Source organism: Anabrus simplex, chromosome 2, assembly GCF_040414725.1.
Source record: "Anabrus simplex isolate iqAnaSimp1 chromosome 2, ASM4041472v1, whole genome shotgun sequence".
In the NCBI taxonomy this organism is placed as follows: Eukaryota; Metazoa; Arthropoda; class Insecta; order Orthoptera; family Tettigoniidae; genus Anabrus; species Anabrus simplex.
The window spans coordinates 642,310,507-642,333,311 of NC_090266.1; the positions used below are offsets into that span (position 1 = coordinate 642,310,507).

The 22,805-nt window shown below is 39.8% G+C and overlaps 1 protein-coding gene across 1 annotated transcript in view; it reads left to right on the plus strand.

The window, feature by feature from the left end:
* Positions 1 to 22,805, plus strand: part of HUWE1 (HECT, UBA and WWE domain containing E3 ubiquitin protein ligase 1) — a 1,366,532-nt gene that overhangs the window by 408,514 nt on the left and 935,213 nt on the right. Inside the window, exon 19 of the mRNA XM_068226019.1 lies at positions 5,059 to 5,287. Within this exon, the coding sequence (XP_068082120.1) occupies positions 5,059 to 5,287 (229 nt within the window). The remainder of the gene's footprint in view (positions 1 to 5,058; positions 5,288 to 22,805) is intronic.

A 22,805-nucleotide genomic window follows, 5' to 3' on the forward strand; every position in this document is an offset into this window, starting at 1 on the left:
TTTGTGGACAAATAAACAAATAATAAAAAAATTACTGACGTACTTAGCTTGTCTTCCTCCATGAATGATTTCTGGACATGTAATGCATTTTCGACAATGGATGAGGGAATGGCGGAACGTCGTGTTCTCCGATGAGTCACGCTTCTGTTCTGTCAGTGATAGTCACCGCAGACGAGTGTGGCGTCGGCGTGGAGAAAGGTCAAATCCGGCAGTAACTGTGGAGCGCCCTACCGCTAGACAACGCGGCATCATGGTTTGGGGCGCTATTGCGTATGATTCCACGTCACCTCTAGTGCGTATTCAAGGCACGTTAAATGCCCACCGCTACGTGCAGCATGTGCTGCGGCCGGTGGCACTCCCGTACCATGGCCGCTTCCTTCCCAGCCCTAGCCCTTTCCTGTCCCATCGTCGCCATAAAACCTATCTGTGTCAGTGCGACATGAAGCCAATAAATAAATAAATAAATAAATAAATAAATAAATTTAAAAAAACTGCATTGAGCCCTCGGTGTAGCCACTGTAAACCGTGGACTCTGCTGCTTTATCATGTCCATGCTGACTTTATCTATTCCTGGGGATTTTCCTTACGTTGTCTTCTTAAGGGCTGTTTCTGTTTGTGCCCATGTCTGATAAAATATTAAACGTGGGGAACATACATTAACCATGCACTCATTTTCTTTGCGACTATACAGTGGCTGTCCCGTTTCCACTTGACCTTCCATATTTCTGTTGCCAGAATTGTGGTAAATAAATAATACCAATACCTCTTGTAATTGAACAGCAGATCCAATCGATCACCAAAGTGAAGTCAGTTGTTAGTAACTCAAGGAGAAATCAGTTGAATCTGCTATACGTTATTCTAGTATGTAAAATATCAAGACTACTCGGAATTCTAATGAAAAAATTGTTCATAGAAATATTTTAGGGTGCGAACAATTGGAGGGCACCACTGGCACTAAATTTCTTATGCCACGAAGGCTGATTTTAGAGGAGAGTAAAAGAAACTGTAAACAGGTTGAACAAATTTAATTCCATGAACCCAAATTTTGTTCATGGTTTTTAAAAAACATATCCATACATGTTCATAATACATATTAAATTCAGGGTGGTCGGAGACAACTTGAACCGGGTATATACAGTAAGCAATAAACGGTTGGTCATACTGATAAACAATTCGAAAAAATTCAATATATCGTGCCGTTGTCATTTTTTTCACCCTCTTAAGTTGGCCAGTCAGATCACTTCGTGGATGAATACAAATGGGCTTTGAGAGGTAGTGGTGTTAAATCTGCACGTGACTTAAGACTAGCTTGAGAGCCATGCCTAGAAATCTGCATCAAACACAAGCACTCCGTGGTTTTTGCTGGTGTCACTGTAGTGCACTTGCTATGGTGGGATCATGTCATCTCGAAGGTCCATGTTTAAATCCCTCCCTAGGTGAAGTTTTTCTTCAGTTTATGCTCTCAAGCCAGTCTTTAGCTGCATGTAGATTTGGCAACACCACCTCACAAAGCCCATTTGAATTCGCCCACAAGTGGTGGTGCTGGTGGCATCGGGAGCCTTGTAGCCTGCCCTGCATCTCACAGCTTCGGAAGGATGCATAGCAGGGGATCCATACAACAAATGCAAGGATCAAGGTAGTCTGACAGATGTTTGATTGGGTTCAGGTTTAGGAATTTGGGGGGCCAAGAAAGTACTCTGTAATCTTTGTAATGCTCTTCCAACCATCGTCAGATATTTGTAGACATATGACTTAATATAATTGTCTTGCTGGAGAATCTCATTCACATCAGGCAAGACCATCAGCGTGTGTGGGCATACATCTGTGTGGGTGGATTCTTCACCAAATTGGTCACGAAAACCTTCATGAGATTGCCACAAAAATATTTTCTGAACCATATCCCTTCTGCCATACGGTTGTGTTCTTCCAACAGTGGTTGCAATGTGCCGCTGTTTCTCTCCAAACATGTCAACGACCATGTGTTTGATGAAGCAGACAATAGAACAATAGAACTCGTAGAGGGCAGCTCTCGCCTCTGAGTGGAGGCACATTTCCAATTCTGCCGTGCAAACTGAAGCCTTTTCCACTAATGCGCCTTTGGTAGCAAACTTGCATTGACCATCTGTTTGGTTTGGAGCCCCATACGCTGCAGGATTCATTTAAATGTCATTTCAGGCATGTGTCTGGTAGCTTCTTGTTTCATTTTGAAGGTTAATTACTCCACTGCAGCATGTCAGTTAGCCCTTGCGCCCTCTTCATATCTGATATTGACCTCTTGCATCAATGCCATATGCTATTCTGCACTTTCCACGTTGATTACTTGCAGTGGTAATATTTCTTCACTCATGATACTTTCACAACATTGGCATGTAAACAGCTCACATACTGTACTATTTTATAAATGTTACCAACCATGGCTTAAAAGTTTGTAATTGTTTAGTTGTTTAGTTTTGGACCTCGGATAAATCGCCCGTCTTGCCTATGATGGCAAAAAGTGATGCATCTGCAGACAGCATATCCCGCATGTTATTTTCGCAACATGTCGGCTCATGATGCGTGACCTGTTTTTCGGGCTACGTTGTGCCATTATGATAATGTGACTTAACTGTGTAAAATGCATAGTTCAGTCATGAATCAAGAATCTTTATTTGCCATTGACCATATACAATGAAATAGGTTTCGTCAACTGATGATAATTTGGCTAAATGGACATACACCTATTATTAAAACTTAATACCAGGCAAATGCTGGGGCTGTACCTTAATTAAGGCCACGGCCGCTTCCTTCACTCTCCTAGCCCCTTCCTGCCTCATCGTCGCCATAAGACCTATCTGTGTCGGTGCGACGTAAAGCAATTAACAAACAACAACAACAAAACTTAATACCAATATTATGCATTTCTAAGAATTCAGAGGTATTATAAAATGGATTTTCTATTAACCAATCGTACAATTTTCTTTTAAAATTACTTAAAGAAATGGTCCGTGCAGAATGTGGTAATTTATTACATTATGTTAAACAACTAATTTTATGTGAGTGAACAGTTTTTGACAGCCTGTGAATTGGGATGCCAATGTCTGCTTTACCCCGAGTATCATGATGAATGTTTTCCCTAGTACGGAATTCATTTATGTTGTTTTTAACATATGTCAATGATATATAAATATACAAATTTATAATTGTCAGTATTTCAAGCTTAATGAAGAGAGGTTGACAGTGGTCAATTACACCACCTCTACACATTGTTCGCACAACCTTTTTCTGTATTAGAAGAATATTATATACATAAGAAGAATGCCCCCCCCCCCCCATGATAACAGTCCATAAGTAATGTGTGACTGGAAGAGACCAGAATATGCCATCCTTAGGTAGTCACTGCTAACTAAATCACTCAATTTCCAGATCAAATAGGCCACTCATGATATATTTTTTTACAAACATGATCAGTGTGTGTTTCCCAGTTCAGTTTGGCATCAATATGAAAACCCCAAATTTGACCGACTGACTTTCGATATCTTTGGATAATCCTAGTGTGAGAAATGAGTTTCATCCTGATTGCTCGACAGCCTATTGGATGAAAACCAATGCACTGATGTTGCAAGAGCTTCCTGCGACATCTGATGCAAACCTGAGATGGTCTGGTTATTTGTACTCATTGTATCGTCCACATAGGATATAAGAGCATGAGCTGTGACATTTTGCAGTAAATAATTGATTGCCAGAATGAATAAAAATGGACCGAGGACAGAGCCCTGTGGCACACCAGTTGTAACTTTCTTCAAAGTGGAATACCTATTTTTGAGACAAAATTATATCTGTTATTTAAGTGTGACTTAATTATGTTCAATGAGGGATACTCGACACCATACATGTCAAGCTTTGCAAGTAAAATTTCATGATTAATACAGTCAAAAGCTTTACTTAGATCACATAACATCAAAGAGATGGCCTGCTTGTTTTCCAAAGCTGTTAATATCTGACTGTCAGATAGGAGATTATAAGTTTCAAATTAGTTCCCAAGTTCATTGTACAAAAGTGATTCAAAATTTTAGAAATTATTGGGACAACTATGACTGCATGATAGTTCTGAAGAAATTGTTTGTTCCCACTTTCAAAAACTGGAATAACATAAGAAATTTTAAACAAATCAGGAAGAACTCCATACTCTAAACTTGTATTAAAAATAAAAGCTAGAGGTTCAGAAATCAAATGCATTATTCTTTTGATGATGTAATTAATAACCAATAACAATTCATACTCTTAAGAGTTTGATAATTTTAAGCTAACTTTAATTACTTCCTCAGATGTGATTTCAACCCAATGGAAAGTGTTTCTGCAGGAGGGTTGATTGTGAACACTCGTAGCTATACCTGTTGCCTTAATTTGACCTCTGGTTTCCTTTTCAGAGTTTAAGAAATAATTTTTCAGTTCTTCAGCATCGAGAAATGTGTCTTGGGTGCGAGTAGGGATGTTTTCTTGTTTTAAACATCCCATGCTGCCTTGCATTTGTTGGGTGCATTGTCAATATATTTTTCACAAGCTAAAGTTTTGGCATGGATAATTTTTCTTTTATATAACTTTTTACAATTACGATGAGCTTTATACATGCCATACTGCTTGGTTCCTCCTTGACTTATAATGCCACCATCGATCACATGAATCACACAACATTCCACTTTTCAATAATCTTCAATATTTTCCACACTTTTCATCACATTTTACGATTAATTTACTCGGAGGATAAAACACTACGTCGTCATTAGTGGGCGCCATTTTGTGCATTATTCTTTTTTACTTAAATACTTCTTACTATAAGTCAGTAATTATAATCTACTGTTTTGTGTGTTAAGTATATAAGATGCCCAGTATTGGTTCTCTAGTGAATGGATATAATTTTTTATAGTTTTTAAATATTTATTTTGTACTAAAGAGAATTGATGTTCAAAAGAATGGAAAATTTACTTTTGTAAGGTTTGAGGTACTTTGTTGTTATGAATGGTGCAGAAAGATATTGGGCAATAATTTAAATTTTCTTTCTTTTTTTATTATTCTTTTTAGTGCATACCAGTGGGCCATTACAGGAGGATACAAGTTTAGACAAGAAGATGGAATTGAAAACCCAAATTTGCCTGAAGGGACTGGAGAGTTTCTGGATGCTTGGCTAATGCTTTTAGAGAAATTGGTCAATCCAAAGACTATTCTGGAATCTCCTCACAGTATAACTGTTAAACAAGGAATAATCTACAAAGCTTTTGACCCATGGAGATACTTGCTTGAAATGCAGAGGGTATGTAAATTTCATATAGATGTTGAAAGAAAATCCTTCCTACTTCTTAACCAATTTTATGAAAAATAATTTGTCTACTTGACATCGATATTCATTTATTTAAATAAGTTTAATATTATGCTCAGAGTTTGTAATGTACAGAGTTCAAAAAATTACCGGCAAATGTTTTTGAACGTATGCCATACTCCACTAAACAATACCTCACATCCAGGTATATTACCAACTTTTATTCTTTATCGCTGAAGTATACAAAAAAGCATCGATGGATTCGCGTTAATTTTCAGAACACAATCTGAAATGTCGAAATAGGGACAAAAACAAAGGGATAACATTCCTCCAGGGTGGATTTTTATCACAGTTGGGGAGCTTCAGTATGGTGTATGTCCTCCACGAGCCTTTTTCACAGCTTGGTACCTACGTGTAATTCGACGGAGGTCACGTTGCGGTATCATATTCCATTCTTCAATGAGATCCTGTTCGAGGTCTTGGAGAGTCTGTGGTGGAACAGGACACCCACGAACACTTCATGCTCGATGGGATTAAGGTCCGAACTCACTGCTGGCCATTCCATCTTGTGAATGTCCAGTTCTCGCAAGGCAGCTCTGGTGGTGCATGCTACATGAGCCCTGGCATTGTCTTGCACGAGTACGAATTCAGGGCCAACACCGTATGTAGCAACCAACACAAGCTGTAGCAGTATCTGCTCGATGTACCCCGCAGCGATAAGATTACCATGGATGACGACAAGATCCGTACGGCCATCAATACTGATGCCACCCCACACCATCACAGAACCATGCTCGAATCAGTCACCTTCCTCGACAACATGTGGCATGTACTCGTCACAACAACGTCTCCATACACGTTGACGTCCATCAAGCTGTGTCATGAGAAATCTGGACTAGTCTGTGAACACCATAGACCTCTGTTGGCAAAGTTGCCAGTTGACGTGGGTACGGGCAAACAGAAGGCGAGCTGCGTGATTTTGCTGCATGAAACGGGGCCCTCGACGAGGACGTCTGGTTCGTAAGAACTCTTAACCTGTTCCTTACTGTCTGGTCAGACACCGTGACTCCAGTGACCCTCCTGAGGTCTTGTTGCAGTTGTCTGGCAGTTGCTGAACGATGCCGCAATGTAGAGATGGTTAAATATCGGTCATCTTGTGGGGTTGTCATGTGTTCACGACCTTCTCCAACCCTCCTTGTGAACTGGGCTGTGTCATTGTAGCGATTCCACAAGCGGTGAATAAGTGACGGAGAGACATTGAGATCCACAGCAACACGGCAGAAAGTCCATCCTTCCTGGATCAAAGTGACGGCCCTTGTGACTTGAACCTCATTAAGATGTCTCGTGGGATGTGCTGGTTGACGTACAACGTGCTCAAATGACCGCAGTAGTCTGTGTACCTCACGACGACACACAGACGCACCACTATTCACTTTGTTTTGAGGGGTCACCTGACAGTTTAATGCATGGCTATGCCTACAGATGGAGTGTAACTTCGATTTGACATACTCTGAGTAGCTAAGGTCTCGGGTATGCTGTACGACCATCGGAACCCTATCTACCAAATTAACGTTCACATAGCAGATGTTACAAAACATGTTCCCCTAATTTTTTTTGAAGTGTGTATTTAATTGTAATGAAATGGTTACAACTTAAGTTCTGCTCTAACACACCTGAACCGAGCTCAATAGCTTCAGTCGCTTAAGTGCGGCCAGTATTCGGGAGATAGTAGGTTCGAACCCCACTGTCGGCAGCCCTGAAAATGGTTTTCCGTGGTTTCCCATTTTCACACCAGGCAAATGCTGGGGCTGTACCTTAATAAAGGCCACGGCTGCTTCCTTCCCACTCCTAGCCCTTTCCTGTCCCATCGTCGCCGTAAGACCTATCTGTGTCGGTGCGACGTAAAACAACTAGAAAAGAAAAAAAAAAGAAAAAACACACCTGAAACTGTTTGGGAAAACCTAAGTTGAATAATGACTCTTAGTACCAGGCCATTGTTTCGAACTGGCTGCAGGAAACCTGACAATTTCAGCAGTATCGAATTCTGTGTCTTTATCTGTGTTTCCAAGGAAGGACGTTTCTGGAATCATAAATGGCCCTGGAGCATTTGCAAGCTGCTACGTCAAAAAGCAATGAGCATTTTTGCTTAAACTCGTGAATTTTCTGCTTAAAGAAATCTTAATTCTTATCCGGAGTATATGATTTTCGAATGCTGTAATATTTATCATGCAACTCCTACCAGACATTATTTGGCAGTATCTTGTGATGGATTAATTGGATAGGATGGAGTCTTGGAACTTAAAGGGTTGCGAAGTAATAAAGCTATTTTAATCAAATGTGTTCCATACTTGGCAGAGAGCAGTGGTGGATATAGCAATTTTTTTGGGCAATATGAAAGTGACTGAGGTATGAGCAATGCTTCAATCTTCAATCACTACTGATCTGCAGGTCTGTAATACAAGTGTGCCCAGGTGGCAGATTCCCTATCTGTTGTTTTCCTAGCCTTTTCTTAAATGATCGCAAAGAAATTGGAAAATTATTGAACACTTCCCTTGATAAGTTATTCCAATCCCTAATTCCCCTTCCTATAAACGAATATTTGCCCCAATTTGTCCTCTTGAATTCCAACTTTATCTTCATATTGTGATCTTTCCTACTTTTAAAGACACTGCTCAAACTTATTCGTCTACTGATGTCCTCCCACGCCATCTCTCCTCTGACAGCTCAGAACATACCATTTAATCGAGCAGCTCGTCTCCTTTCTCCCAAGTCTTCCCAGCCCAAACTCCATACTCAAGAAAAATCACAACCATTACTTCCAAGTGCAAGGGCAGCGGTTTGTTACAGGCAGACATTATTGTAGCTTTGTTGTGTACACTGGTGTTGATATGCTAGTGTTGGAAATAGAGGTGCCATTTTCATTCATGAAATGGTGACAAAATTAGACAACTTTTACCATGGGTTCCATGAATATTTTGTTCCAGTCATCCTAACCTGACATAATGGTTTTCCTGAAATTGCATAACATAAAACATACAAATATTATCCTGCCTGAAAGACAAATTGTACTGACATGCATTTTGGACTGCAGTATTTGCAGTATTTTGTATGTTTTAGCAAGTCCTATAGCCTGTTCTATGTGTATTCTTTTAGAGGCTATCCTCCTTGTTTCAACGTTTTCTGATGGAGTAAACTGCCTTTTGCCTTTCAGAAATGGTGGGATATTTAATGTTACACCTTTTACTGCATACCAGATCCTGAATATTGAACCCCCTATCTGCCATAACTGAATCTCCTTCTTCCAAGAGATCCAACATTCCTGATCTGATAACTGCCTATCTGATATTGCCCCACCATATGCATCAGATATGAAACTTATGAAACCAGATGGATTTATACCCATTAATACCTTTGTTGTGTTTGCATTTTTGTATGTAGAAAATGTAGCTTGCTGTGCTGTAGGGTTCTTATGTTTTGCTATTATAATCTCAGTTGCATCAGTTATTACTGTAGTTGAGGGATATTTCTGTCTGAAAGCAAGGGGGCTGTTTGCAAGGACAGTTTCTCTATCAGGCCATATGTTCAACTCTTTAAATTGGCAGTACATGAAATTAATCCAAACATTAAATATTCTCCCAACAGTAGATTTATGGATTCCAAAGTTAAGGCCTATTTCCTGGTCAGATTTGTTGGTCCTTAGCTTCATAACTGTCAAGAAGAAACACAGTCTGGGTTCAAGAGGGAATATCTGTAAATTGCATCTGTTTTCTCCCAAAACAGCAATCACCAAATTAAAATGTTGGACGTCTACAAACCCTGTATAAAGCAATACGGCATCAGGATTAGTCATTATTTGCTTAACAACCAAATTACCTGTAGTATTTGAGTACTGATGTCTTTGAAAATGGGAGTCACAGATGTTACATTCACTTCTTTGGGTATATTCACAATTTCTTCCCATACTTCAATAGAGATGATTTCTGCAGATTCCGATATTGTAGGCTTATCGTGGTAATCCGGCAGTTTTCTGGTCTATGGCCTCTTCTTTTTGTTGTGTTCGTGGTCCACGGAAAAAGTGATAGAACAGCACCCGGTTTTGATCTTGCTCTCTCACCTTTAAATATAAACACACAAATTCTGTGGTTGTTATCGAAATGCCTAATCACTTCATAGGTAGAAAATAAAAATTATTTCCCTTTGTAAGTCACACTTACCCAACAAAGTTTTTATGAAGTCTCTGGGTTGAAAATGATGGAAACATACTTTAATATTTTCGGTCAGATTCTTCTCACCAAAATTTTTCCTTCTAATAGCATGTAACCATTTCTTCCTCATTTATTTTGTGGAAACTGATGAAACGAAAATGAGCTTCCCTGATTTTTACAAAGAGGAACACTGCAGTAGCTCGGCATAGTCACGAAAATAACAATTTAAACAACTTAAATTCATGGATATTAGCGGCATGAGTACACGAGACAAAAGAAGAGCGCCTTGCGCTTACCCAGTACAACAGCACTGCGCTCTATCGGTGCTAGTTCTATACATCCCTATTTTGATCACAATAATTATTATTAAATTAATGTTGTAATGGTCCACCTTTGTCAATACTATGATATGCAATATTATTAAATTACATTACTAAACTAGGGACTAGTTTTGGCCTTGGCTGGCCATCATCAGCCTCAGTGTAATACATCTAATAACTAAACAAATGTACAAACACACAATTAACATTAAAATCTGGGATGAACTATGTGTAAAATTAGGTGTGATTCGTATATTTTAGGTTTGAGGCATACATAAAGCACGATATTGGTGCGACTGCAGCACCAGTGGCTACGTGCAGTACGACTGAATGAAACTGTCCTTCATTGCATGATATCAAGGCCTTGTTTCAGGTCATAAGACAAATATAAATATTTCAAATTTGGAATTGATGAATTATTTAGCGTTCAGTAAATCTGAAATGGATACTGCTTCAGTGTCAATTTATAGGTCACTGTGTGATTCAGGGTAAACCCCCGCACATGGCATTATGGCTGCTTCCGTACTTGTAAAACTTGCTATCGGAGTTATTTCCAAGGTACTGGTGCCACTCCATGAAAATATTGAAGGTACAGTGTTCTCCTTACATCTTTGTCTTTCACCTAAAATTACTGAAATAGGTCATATTATCTGTACTGAATGTCACTAACTTGTTATAAAATGGCCTCTTAATTAGAACAAATTAGTTTATCCGCTTCAATAAGGAAAAAAATCTGCAACTGCAAACTTCTTCGAGCAGACCTTGATTTTATGAGGAGACTTGTAAACCATACCCGGGCGTCTGGAGTGGGACATTGACGACAGCAACTTTAGTTTCTTAGGTTCTGCCTACAAAGCGCGTGCAACTACTTTTTACGGAAGGGCTCCTGCTTAGGAAATTGATGCTATGAATACGATTGACCTTGATTTTGGAACATTTAGAACACTAATCTGGCATGACAATTCTCTTGTTTCCTTTGTTGTCGTTGCAATGTATTAAAACTTCAAATTCATCAATTAACTGGGCAACTTCCATTAAAAACATGGAGGAAAAATGATGATCAACAAATGCATACCGTGTACTACTCATGAGATCTGTTGGTAGTGTTTCAGTATATCCCTAGTAAAATTGCCATATGACTCCCTGCGCTTGTGTTCTGATTATTGCTATGTAATTGATTCATCTTATAAAACTACCTGAAGCAAAAATGAATACTTGCAGCTCAACAGTGAACAAGGTAATATATTTTTTAACAGTTGCCTCTAGTTACCATGCTTTTGTCGCGATACATTAAAAGATACCTGTCACAGTAGCCTACTCGTTGTGTGCATACATGTGTTATTAGTTCACTGTGAATGTTTTCATTTTAAGTAAATGCATGAAATATGAACACAGCCAAAGTGAAAAAATTATCTGCCTGAATTGTGAAATAGACCATTCAAGAAAAATGTCAACAGTGTTACTATTGTATTAGAGTAGGAGCCCCCAAAATATGGCTTGTGGGCTATATCCAGCCCATGAAGGAAATTTAACAAGCCCCCAGCTTGCAAGGAATTTATCAATTTGAATAACGAGAAAACTAAACTTGATGAGGAAAACAAGGGAATATATTTGCTTTGAAATGCAGTCCACATTTCTTATGCCTTGTGTAACTCTAGGAGGGACCACTAGAAGTATTGCTGTCCCTCCAGTTTCTTATCAGTTTCTGGACTACTTAGAGGTTCGAGCAGACCTTTTCTTTGTTGAAGTTCTCAGCATTAAAATACAGTGATAACTTGAGTGACCAACATTTAAAATATACTCTATTTATTCAACACACTAAATTAGGGACACAGTTTGAGAAAATTCTGGATTCAAAAAGCAAGTTTCAGTCCTCTCACTAAAATGTATTTGAGTTTCAAAGTGTTCACTGAAAACAATGTATCATACTGTTTATTAATTTCTATATAGTCAGTTGTTTGTGATGAAATAACGTGATGTGTCTCCCACTGGAACTTAAAAGGCTCGATATGTGGCCCTCATGATCCAATAATTTGGAGACTCCTGCATTAGAGTGGTGAGAATAGCAATTGTGAAATAGACAGTCAACCATAATGCAGTCAAACAAGGAAACACTTTATTAATTTTCTGGCAACTCGGACATTTGAGAGATCATTTCTCATTTAAAAGTTTGTACGCCTATCAGATACTTGCGGATTTTAGATTCTTTCATAAGCAGGAATAGCTCTGTGTTTGATTCAAAAAATATATTTTTGTTAAATAATTATATTTAAAGTATCAACACAGCTGCCCTCATATATGAGGAATTGCTGTACACAGTACATGTATGTTTGTGTTTAATTTTGTTTTTGCCATACCATAAATGACTACTATAATTCAGGAGGATGGTACCACAATGAGTGGCTGACAGGGAAGACAGGTGACAAAAGCCATGTTGTTTGCAGATGATATAGTGATATAGGGTAAGGATGAAAAGGAAATGCGAAAACAAGTAGATGTATGGAATCAAGAGATAGAAAAATTTGGGATGAAAATAAGCACAGAGAAAAGTAAAACAATAGTGATGACGAGGTGAAGGAAGGAAGGAAGGAAGGAAGGAAGGAAGGAAGGAAGGAAGGAAGGAAGGAAGAGGAAAGATAAAATTGAATGGTAAAATTCTGGAACTGGTTAAAAGTTTTGAGTACTTGGGAAGTGTGATCACAGAAGATGGAAAGATAAATGAGGAAAGTGGGAAAAGAATACAACAAGCAAACAGTTTCTACCAGAGTGTAGTGGGTACCAAGATGTCCTGAAGAAATGTAAGAAAGTATTATATTCAACCTATTATGAACCCATACTAACCAATGCAGCTGGATCGTGGACTACTACCAAACGAGAGGAGAGTAGAATACAGGTAGCGGAGATGAAATTCCTTAGAGGCATCGTGGGAAAGACCAGAAAGGATAGAATTAGAAATGAAGAGATAAGGAAAACGACGGGAATCATGAAAGTTCAAGACAGGGTAGAAACAGCAAAGCCAAAGATGTATGGACATATGGTGGGAAAAAAAAAAAAAAAAGCCTTTTTCAGAGAAGTTAACAGGAAAGAGACCACGAGGAAGACCCTGAGAGAGATGGACACATTCAGTGTGGGAGTACATAGAGAAGAGGGGAGGAAAACCAGATGTACTTTAAAAAAAAAGAGAGAAGAGTGGTGGAGAGACATGTAGCGATGGAGGTCTTTGATTCACACCCCGACCCGGTAAGCTGGAAACAGGAAATGAAAATGATTACAGGTTGGCACCACTGCTTTGGGGTAAGCCTGCAAAGTAATTCTTGATTTATTTCATTAATCAGCAATATTTAATCTTCAACTTGATAATGGTACTGAAGGAAATGCCAATTGGCCTACTAAATAAGAGCAATATAATATATTTCAGTAGACACTGAACATTAGACAATGCATTTCTTTTAGAACCCCACATCTCCACGTATAAACACTGAAACTCTTTTTCTCTTCTGGCAGTTTTTGAGGGTGGGTTCCAGTGAATGGTGGTACTTTCTTTTAAAATAATATACTTACGTAGTTAGGCTCCAATTTATGCACAACAAATTTATTCCCTAACTAGTTGTTTAAATCCACACAGGCAGCAAAAAGAATATACCAGATTTTCATAAATTGAAATTCACATATTCAGTATATTCTTGAGAGAGAAATAAGCGGCACAGACATCATCATTATCTTCATTACCCTCTTATCCAGCTCCTGCAGGATAGGGGTATTTATGGTACTTTTATATCTTCCTCTTTCTTTCCACCACTCTTCTTCCACGATCTTGTCCCGGCCTAAATTTCGTCTTCTTATGCTGGTCTTCACCGATTCTATCCGCCTTGTTCTAGGTCTTCCTCTTGCTCTCTCTTGCCCTTGCACTTTGCCTCCAGCATCTGTCTTGGAATTCTATTCTCCTCCATCCTCTTTACATGTCCAAACCACCTTAGTTTATTCTTTTCAATTCTCTCATTTAGCTTTCCTATGGTAACTTTCTTCCTGACATCTTCATTTCTCACTCTGTTTGCTTGTCTTTCCTATCATACTTCTTAGGAATTTCATCTCATGGGCTTGAGTTCCACTATCTTCCCTGCTAGTGTAAGTCCAAGTCTCGGCTGCAATAAGTCCGTATGAGTACATAGTACATTTTTTACATTATCTCTCTATTTTTCCTTGCTACTTCTTTCCTCCAAACAAGTTTTCTTACACTTTGGTAGAATGCATTGTCCTGCTGTACACTCCTGCTAATCTCCATTTTCGCCCTAGCATTTTGCATTAATTTACTTCCCAGGTATTTAAAGCTGTCCACAATTTCCAGGCTCTGACTTCCAATTTTCACAGTGCCCTTTCCTTGCCTTTCCCCTCTCGACATTGCCATAGTCTTGCTTTTCTCTGTACTGATTTTCATGCCATACTTCTCAATTTTTTCGTTCAGTAAATCTAGTTGTTGCATTTTGTTGCTGTTCTTTCCCCAGATCACCATCGTCTGCAAATAGCAGTAACTTCTCTTTATCTCCATAGGCTTCCTTTGTTTCCTTCACAATTTTGTCCATGACCATAATAAACAAAAGAAGTGACAGCACACTCCCCTGTCTTAGTCCAGTCTTGTTCCTAAACCATTCTGTCTTTGCAACTGGGGTCAGTACCCTGCTAACACAGTTGTTATACATTGCTTGCACCATTTCTGACGTTTCTCTTCCGAGTCTCTTTTTAACCATGGTTTCCCAAACCTTCTCTCTGGGGACACTACCATATGCCTTTTCTATATCTATGAAAGTCATGACCAGATCTTTTCCATATTCGCAGTTCTTGTGCATCAGCTGTCTCATGATGAAGATTTGGTCCACTGTAGATCTTCCACTCCTGAAGCCATACTGTTCCTCTTGTAACTCTCCTTCAATCTTTCTTCTCATTCCTCTTTCTAATATCCCTTCCAGTATTTTAACTACCTGCAATATAAGGGTGATTCCTGCATAGTTACCACACACTTTCTTGTCCCCTTTCTTAAACACTGTTGTTATTATCATCCCTTTTATCCAGTCTTCTGGTACATATTTGTGTTTCGACATACACTTTAGTAGTCATTACAACCACTTATACCAAGAGGTGTTGATTTTCCCATCTTCATCTTTTGTACCGCTAACTCCACCTCTAGCATCGTTATATCATCCTCTTTTGTCGAGTCCTCACACTGTATTACCTCTGTCTCCCCTGTACAGTTGTTCACATTCAATAGTTTATCAAAATACTCCAATCTTCTCTTCATCTCTTCTGGGTGTGTTAACAATTCCCCATCTTCCTTTTTCACTAGCTTATTGATAACTCTGTCTGTCCTCTTACTTCTTATAAGTCCATACAGCATCCTTTTACTGCCACTTACATCCACTTCCATTTTTTGTGTAAATTCTTCCCAACTCTTCTTCTTTTCTTTTCCTACCATCTTCTTAAATCTCCATTTGCTGTTGAGATACTCACTTTTGCTTTCTTCTGTTTGATCCCGGTTCCATTCTTGCCAATCTGTCTCCTTTTCTTTCACCACTTTCCTCACACTCTCATTTCAACATGCCGGGCTGAGTGGCTCAGACGGTTAAGGCGCTGGCCTTCTGACCCCAACTTGGCAGGTTCGATCCTGGCTCAGTCCGGTGGTATTTGAAGGTGCTCAAATACGTCAGCCTCGTGTTGGTAGATTTACTGGCACGTAAAAGAACTCCTGCAGGACTAAATTCCGGCACCTCGGCGTCTCCAAAAACCGTAAAAGGGTAGTTAGTGGGACGTAAAACAAATAACATTATTATTATCATTCCAACACGGGGTGTCTTTTTCTTTCATTCTTGCAGATGTCCTGCCACGAGCACTCTCTGCTGCACTAACAAATGCCTTTTTAAAATTGGCCCACTCCACTTCTACATTTTCCACTTCAGTAACTGGTATTTGTTACTTCAATCTCTCCTTAAAATCTTTCTGTACATTTTTGTCTTGCAATTTCCATACTCTTACTTTACTTTCTCTTAGCTCTTTTAGTTTTTCCGTTTTCCCAACTAATTTTGGCACCACAACTCTATGGTCCCCATCAAATGCTTCTCCTGGTAAAGCTGTCACATCCATCAACTTCATGCTATTTGTCCTTTCCACCAAAAAGTAGTGAACTACTGATTTTGTGCTTCTGTCACCCCACCTATATCTCATACTTTTCCTGCTGTTTTTCTTTCGTAACCATGTATTCCCCACTATCAGTCCATTCCTTTCACGGTAGTCCACTAGTTCCTCTCCTTCACGATTCTTTTCCCATGTCCTTACGGTCCAATGACTTCTTCCTTTCTTCGTCTCTCATTTCTCACCTGTGCATTCAGGTCTCCCAAGAAAACACTTCCACATCTGAAATGTCTCTTTCTACTTTCTCCAAGAATCCTTCAATAACTTCTTCCCTGTTTCCTGTCTGTGGTGCATACACTTGTATGAAGTCCATCACTTCATTCTTCATCTTAAGTCTAATCTTCATTATTCTGTCACGTTCTGCCATTTCAACATACTCCTCCAATTGCTTCAAGATGATAAGTCCCACTCCGTTTATTTCCTCTTGGCCACCACTCCAGTATAATGTGTATCCTTTCCATTTTATTTAACCCAGCCCCATCATTTCCACCTTCCCTCTGCCTTTCCTGTAGGGTGATAAGATTTACTATTCCTATCGTAATGTTAGTTACTGGTCACCCATTTCTCACGGTTCCCCTGGTACCCTGAGAACTGCACGTCGCCTGCAGGGGACGCCCTAACCTTTTCCGATGCTGACTTACTAGCACCATATCATGTACAGTAGAGTCTCGATTATCCGACGTAAACGGGACCTGGAGTACGTCGGATCACCGAAAATGTCGGATAATACAGAATAACTTTGAAAATGAACTGAAACAAAGAGGAAGGCTAAAATAATGACATGTTTTACGGTGCTCTACTTAATGAATTACCAATTCAATTGTACAGTACATGCAGTATTAAACGAAAACATTCCAGATGTCTTACGAAAAGAAACTTTTCTCCACAGATATTAAGCTACCTAATACCGTACCGTTTTTGCCACTGATCACGCCACCCAGCACTGTTAGGAAAATTAGGGTCCCCTTCATTAAACTACTTCTGGAAATACACAGCCTGTTCCTGCAGAATGGTGCCAGATATTGGCAGGCCCTTTTCCCGGTGTTCAGATACCAAAGAAATAGTGCTTCACTTACTTTTTCGTACTGACATTTTTCATTGTTTTTCTGTGCTCTGGTAGAGCACAACTTTTCAATTTCTTCCCTCTGTTTTTTCCAGTCTCCCACTGTAACACGTCCAACACCATAATCTGAAGCCACATTTGGAAGAATTTCCCCTTTGTCCAGTCTCTTTAATGCACTCAATTTGTGTTCCATAGAAACAATCACTTTCTTCCATTTACTCGCCATACTCACAGAGGATATGAAAACTATAACATCCGCACCCAACCAATACTACAATGACTGAAGACTCGCTGCACCTGTCCTTAAGAAAAAAACCACTCCTACCGCCAGCGTTCAGGCCAGTGCTTGTCCCATGGCCGCACCCTCCACAGCGGGTGTGCCTGAATTTAGTCTCCACCAAAAGTTGAAATTAAGTCTAACAGTGTCGGATAACACGGAATGTCGGATAAGCGAAGGTCGGATGAGCGAGACACTACTGTATAGGCTATTATTACGATGGGGTCGCCACTCCCAAAGGCATTTTATGCTTGCTGCTAGTTGTTATTCTAGGCCGCTCCAGTGGAGTACAGACGCCTTCTGTAGCCGCTCCTCTGGAGTACAGATGCCACCAGTTTTCCTCTTCCGCCATTGATGCTGTACTGAAGTCCACCTTCTCCGCCACCCATACCCTGGGTTTGGGCCATCCATATTTGTGACCCCTGGAGAGAGGGTGTCCCTGAATTTTAAAGCCCCCAGGAACTGGGCTGCCTGTTGGTCTGCAGATTGTCTTGGGTATTTCAACCAGTCATTCTGAATTGTAGGGTCCCCGTATTCACCACCTGGGGACGCGCCCTGTAGGGGTTAACCGGCTCCCCTGAGGGGGCGGGGGGTACAGACAGACAGTAATAACTAATATTCAAGAACATCAAAACACACAACACTAAATAATCTCCGAGGGGGTAAGTAATGCTGTCAAAACAATAATACCTTCCTAACTTTTCGATCAGATGCGCAGGATACGGCGTCAACTCGAAAGACCTGCACCAGGCCTCTTCGGCGGCCACACACCATTATTATTAACTCTTACGTGGAACTCGGTTACATAAGCAAACCCTCCCCCAAATGTGTTCCTACACATCCTAATTTCATCAAATATAGAGGAACTCTTGACATATTTTCAAATTAGCAACATCTGTTTTATCAATTTCCCTCAAACTTAGTGCAGAGTTTACAACAGATACATCTTAAATAAAAAATAAATAAAAAAACAAGTGTTCAGAGTTTTCATGTATTTGCATTTCAGTAGGAATGAGTTGAAGGTTGTACGTACATGCATTATTATTAGATAATTCTGTTTCTAACCTTGTGAAAGTAAAGGGGGTACACACTTCTCGTTACTAAATTTTTTCATAAATGGGTATCTCATTTTCGTATATGGAATATTTAGGTTTCATTAATTTTCTCATAACGTATCAAATGACCACACTTCTATCCACTTTTACAATACGTCTTATGGCAATATGCCTACAATAGTATGTTGAGAGATTGTTAATCTAAACAAAAGATCATCATACTGCACAACCACTCAACTGTTTCAACACCTGTTGTTTGAGTCATCAGTCCACAGACTGGTTTGATACAACCCTCCATGCCACCCTATCCTGTGCTAACCTATTCATTTCTACATAACTGCTACATCCTACATCTGCTCTAATGTGCTTGTGATATTCATACCATGGTCTACTCCTAGTGTTCTTCCCTCCTACACTTTCCTCAAAAACCAACTGCACGAGTCCTGAGTGTCTTAAGATGTGTCTTATCGATCTATCCATCTCACCTTCTGCATTCTCCTGTAACACCACATTTCTAAAGCTTCTTTTCTCTTTCATTCTGAGCGAGTTATCTTCCATGTTTCACTTTCATACAATGCCATGCTCCAAACAAAAGTCTTCAAAAACATTTTTCTTATTCCTATATCAATGTTCGAAGTGAGCAAATTTCTTTTCTTGATAAAAGCCTTCCTTGTTTGTGCTAGCCAGCATTTTATGTCCTTACTTCTGCCATCGTTAGTTATTTTACTACCCAAGTAACCATATTCATCCACTTCCTTTAAGGCTTCATTTCCTAATCTAATATTTCCTGAATCACCTGACTCCATAAGACTGCACTCCGTTACTCTTGTTTTTGACTTATTTATTTTCATCTTGTACTCTTCACCCAAGTCTCCGTCCACACCATTCAGCAACTTCCCCAGATCTTCTGCAGTCTCAGATAAAATAATAAAATCTTCAGCAAATCTCAGGGTTTTGATTTCCTCTCCTTGGATTGTGATTCCCTTTCCAAATTCTTCTTTGATTTCCTTTGCTGCCTGTTCTATATAAACATGAAAAAGGAGGGGAAACAAACTGCAGTCTTGTCTCACCCCTTTCTGCATTACTGCTTCTTTTCATAGCCCTCTATTCGTATCACTGCAGACTGATTTTTATACAGATTGTAGATAATTCTTCTTTCTCTGTACCTGATCCTGATTACCCTCAGAATCCCAAATAGCTTGGTCCAATCAACATTATCAAATGCCTTTCCTAGATCTACGAACGCCATGTATGTGGGCTTGCGCTTCTTAATTCGATCCTCTAAAATCACATGTAAAGTCACGATTGCTTCATGTGTTCCTACATTTCTCCAGAAGCCAAATTTATCTTCTCTCAACTCTGTTTCATCTTGTCTTTCCATTCTTCTGTAAATAATACGTCTTAGAATTTTTGAAGGCGTGAGGTGCTAAACTAATGGTGAGGTAGTTTTTACACTTGTCAGCACTGCCTTTCTAGGGAATAGGTATAACAACATTCTGTCGAAAATCAGATGGAAATTCTCCTGTCTCATACATCTTGCACACTAAATGGAATAACCTCGCCAGGCTGGTTTCTCCTAAGGCAGTCTGTAATTCAGAGGGAATGTCGTCAATTCCAGGTGCTTTGTTCCTATTTAGATCTCTCAAAGTTCTGTTGAATTTGACCTGGGTCACCCATTTCATCAGCATCAACAGCCTCTTCTTGTTCCAGAACCATATTATCTATATCCTTACCTTGATACAACTGTTGGGTATGTTCCTGCCATCTTTCTGCCTTGTCTTCTTTCCCTAGAAGTGGTTGTCCATCTGAGCGCTAACTATTCATACACCTAGTTTTCCTTTCTGCCAAGATTTGTTTGACTTTCCTGCATGCATCATCTACTTTTCCTAGGACCATACACCTTTCAGCATCCTTGTATTTCTTCTTCAGCCATTCTTAGCTGCCCTGCATTTCCTATCCACTTCATAATTTGATTGCCTGTATTCTTATCTGCCCTCTTCATGTTTTGCATTCTTGTATTTCCATCGTTCATCGATCAAGTCTAGTATCTGTTAAGTTATCCATTGATTCCTTGTTGATCTTTCCATTCTTCCTAACATCTTTCAGAGAGCCCTACTGACCTCATTCCTCATGACTGCCCATTATTCTTGTACTGCGTTTCCTTGAGCCTTTCGATTTAGTCCTTGTGCAGCATGTTACTTGAAACAATCCTTCGTACTCCTTTCTTCCAACTGTCTAGATCCCATCTTTTTGCATTCTTTCCTTTCTTCAATTTCTTTAACTTTAGATGGCATTTCATGACCAACAAGTTGTGATCACAGTCCACGTCTGCTCCCGGGTAAGGTTTGCAATCCAACTCCTGGTTTGTGAATCTCTGCCTGATCATAATGAAGTCTATTTGATACCTTCCAGTGTCTCCAGACCTCGTCCATGTGTACATCCGTCGTTTGTGGTGTTTGATCCAAGTATTAGCAAGGACTAAATTGTGATTGGTGCAGAATTCAATCAGCCGACTTCCTCTTTCCTTCCTTTGTCCCAATCCAAATTCTCCTACTGCATTACCTTCTCTTACTTGGCCTACCACTGCATTCCAGTCTCCCATCACAAATACATTCTGGTCACTTTTACATATTGTATTAAATCTTCTATCTCTTCATATATTCTTTCGATTTCTTCACCATCTGCTGAACTAGTAAGCATATCGACCTGCATAATTGTAGTGGGTATTGGTATGGTGTCTGTCTTGACAACAGTAATCCTTTCACTATGCTGGTCGTAGTAGCTTACCTGCTGCCCGATTTTCTTATTCATTATTAAACCAACTGCTGCATTTCCCCTGTTTGATTTTGTGTTGATAATTCTGTAGTTGCCTGACCAAAAATCCTGCTCTTCCTGCCAACATACTTCACTTACACCAACTACATCTGACATTAGTCTATCCATCTCCCTTTTTGAGATTCTCTAACCTACCACAATGTTTCAAACATGTAACATTCCACGCTCTGATTCGCAAAATGTTAGTATCTATCTAACTGAGATCCGAATTGGGGGGGGGGGCTATTTTACCTCCAGAAATTTTACCCGGGAGGAACCCATCATCAGTACATCATTCATACAGAGAGAGCTGCATGTCCTCGGGAGTTAGTTACGGCTGTAGTTTCCTGTTGCTTTCAGCCATGCAGCAGTATCAACACAGCTAAGCCATGTTCAGTATCATAACAAGGCCATATCAGTCAATCATCTAGACTGCCACCCTCGTAACTTCCGAAAGGTTGCTACCCCCCTTTCGATGAAACATTCGGTAGTCTGGTCTCTCGACAGATACCCATCCGATATGGTTGCACCTGCGGCTCGGCTATCTGCTTCACTGGGACGCGCAAGCCTCCCTACTGCGGTAAGGTCACATGGTTCACAAAGGACTGTTTCAACTGTTTTAACACCCATGAATTCTGATAAGGTGCGACATAATTTTGAGGTAGGGAGATAAGTTGCAATAGGACCCTCACCAGGATTACTTGATTCAAGATTTAAATAAGATGTAATGAAATGCAGCATGAATTATTTTGGGTGATTTCCGACAAAGGAGTAACGTTATAAAAATGTTGCAACTTTTGGGCTTGGAAAACTTGGGAGTAAAAAGATGATCTGCTCAACGAAGCAGTATGTTCTGATCTGTCAGCGGAGGGAGGGTGTAGAATTACATTAGTAGACTAGTAAGCTTGATTGGGGTAAGGAAGATTATAATATTGATGTTAAGACAAAGATGCACACGCGCGATGCTGTCAGCTGTGTACACTATTTTATTTACCAACTGTGTACATATACTATACACAGAGCTTGCGTGGCTTAGGCAGCAGCACGTAGGCCCTTCACCGCTGGGTTCCGTGGTTCAAATCCCGGTCACTCCATGTGGAATTTGTGCTGGACAGAGTGGAGATGGGACAGGTTTTTCTCTGGGTACTCCGGTTTTCCCTGTCATCCTTCATTCCAGCAACACTCTCCACTATCATTTCATTTCATCTGTCAGTGATTAATCATTGCCCCAGGGAAGTGCGACAGGTTTCGGCAGCTGGCACAATTGATATCCTTGCCGCAAAATGCAGTCTTCATTCTTTCCATCCCTGACCCAGTCAATGACTGGAAAGCAGGTTGTAGGTTTTCTCTATACATATATTATACACACATCAATAAACCACCATTTTGAACAGCTGCCTACTAAGAAGAATAAGAAGAACACCACAGCACTTGCATGTTAACCAACTACCAACCCAAGAAAGTTCACATACTTCAAACACTCGGTTTACAAGACTTCCACACCAGTCTCGTTAAAGCAACTCAACTCTACTGTCAAGACTGTCTCTTTATATACGTTGCCTGGCCATGCTTCTAGAAGGATGTGACATAACTTGTTT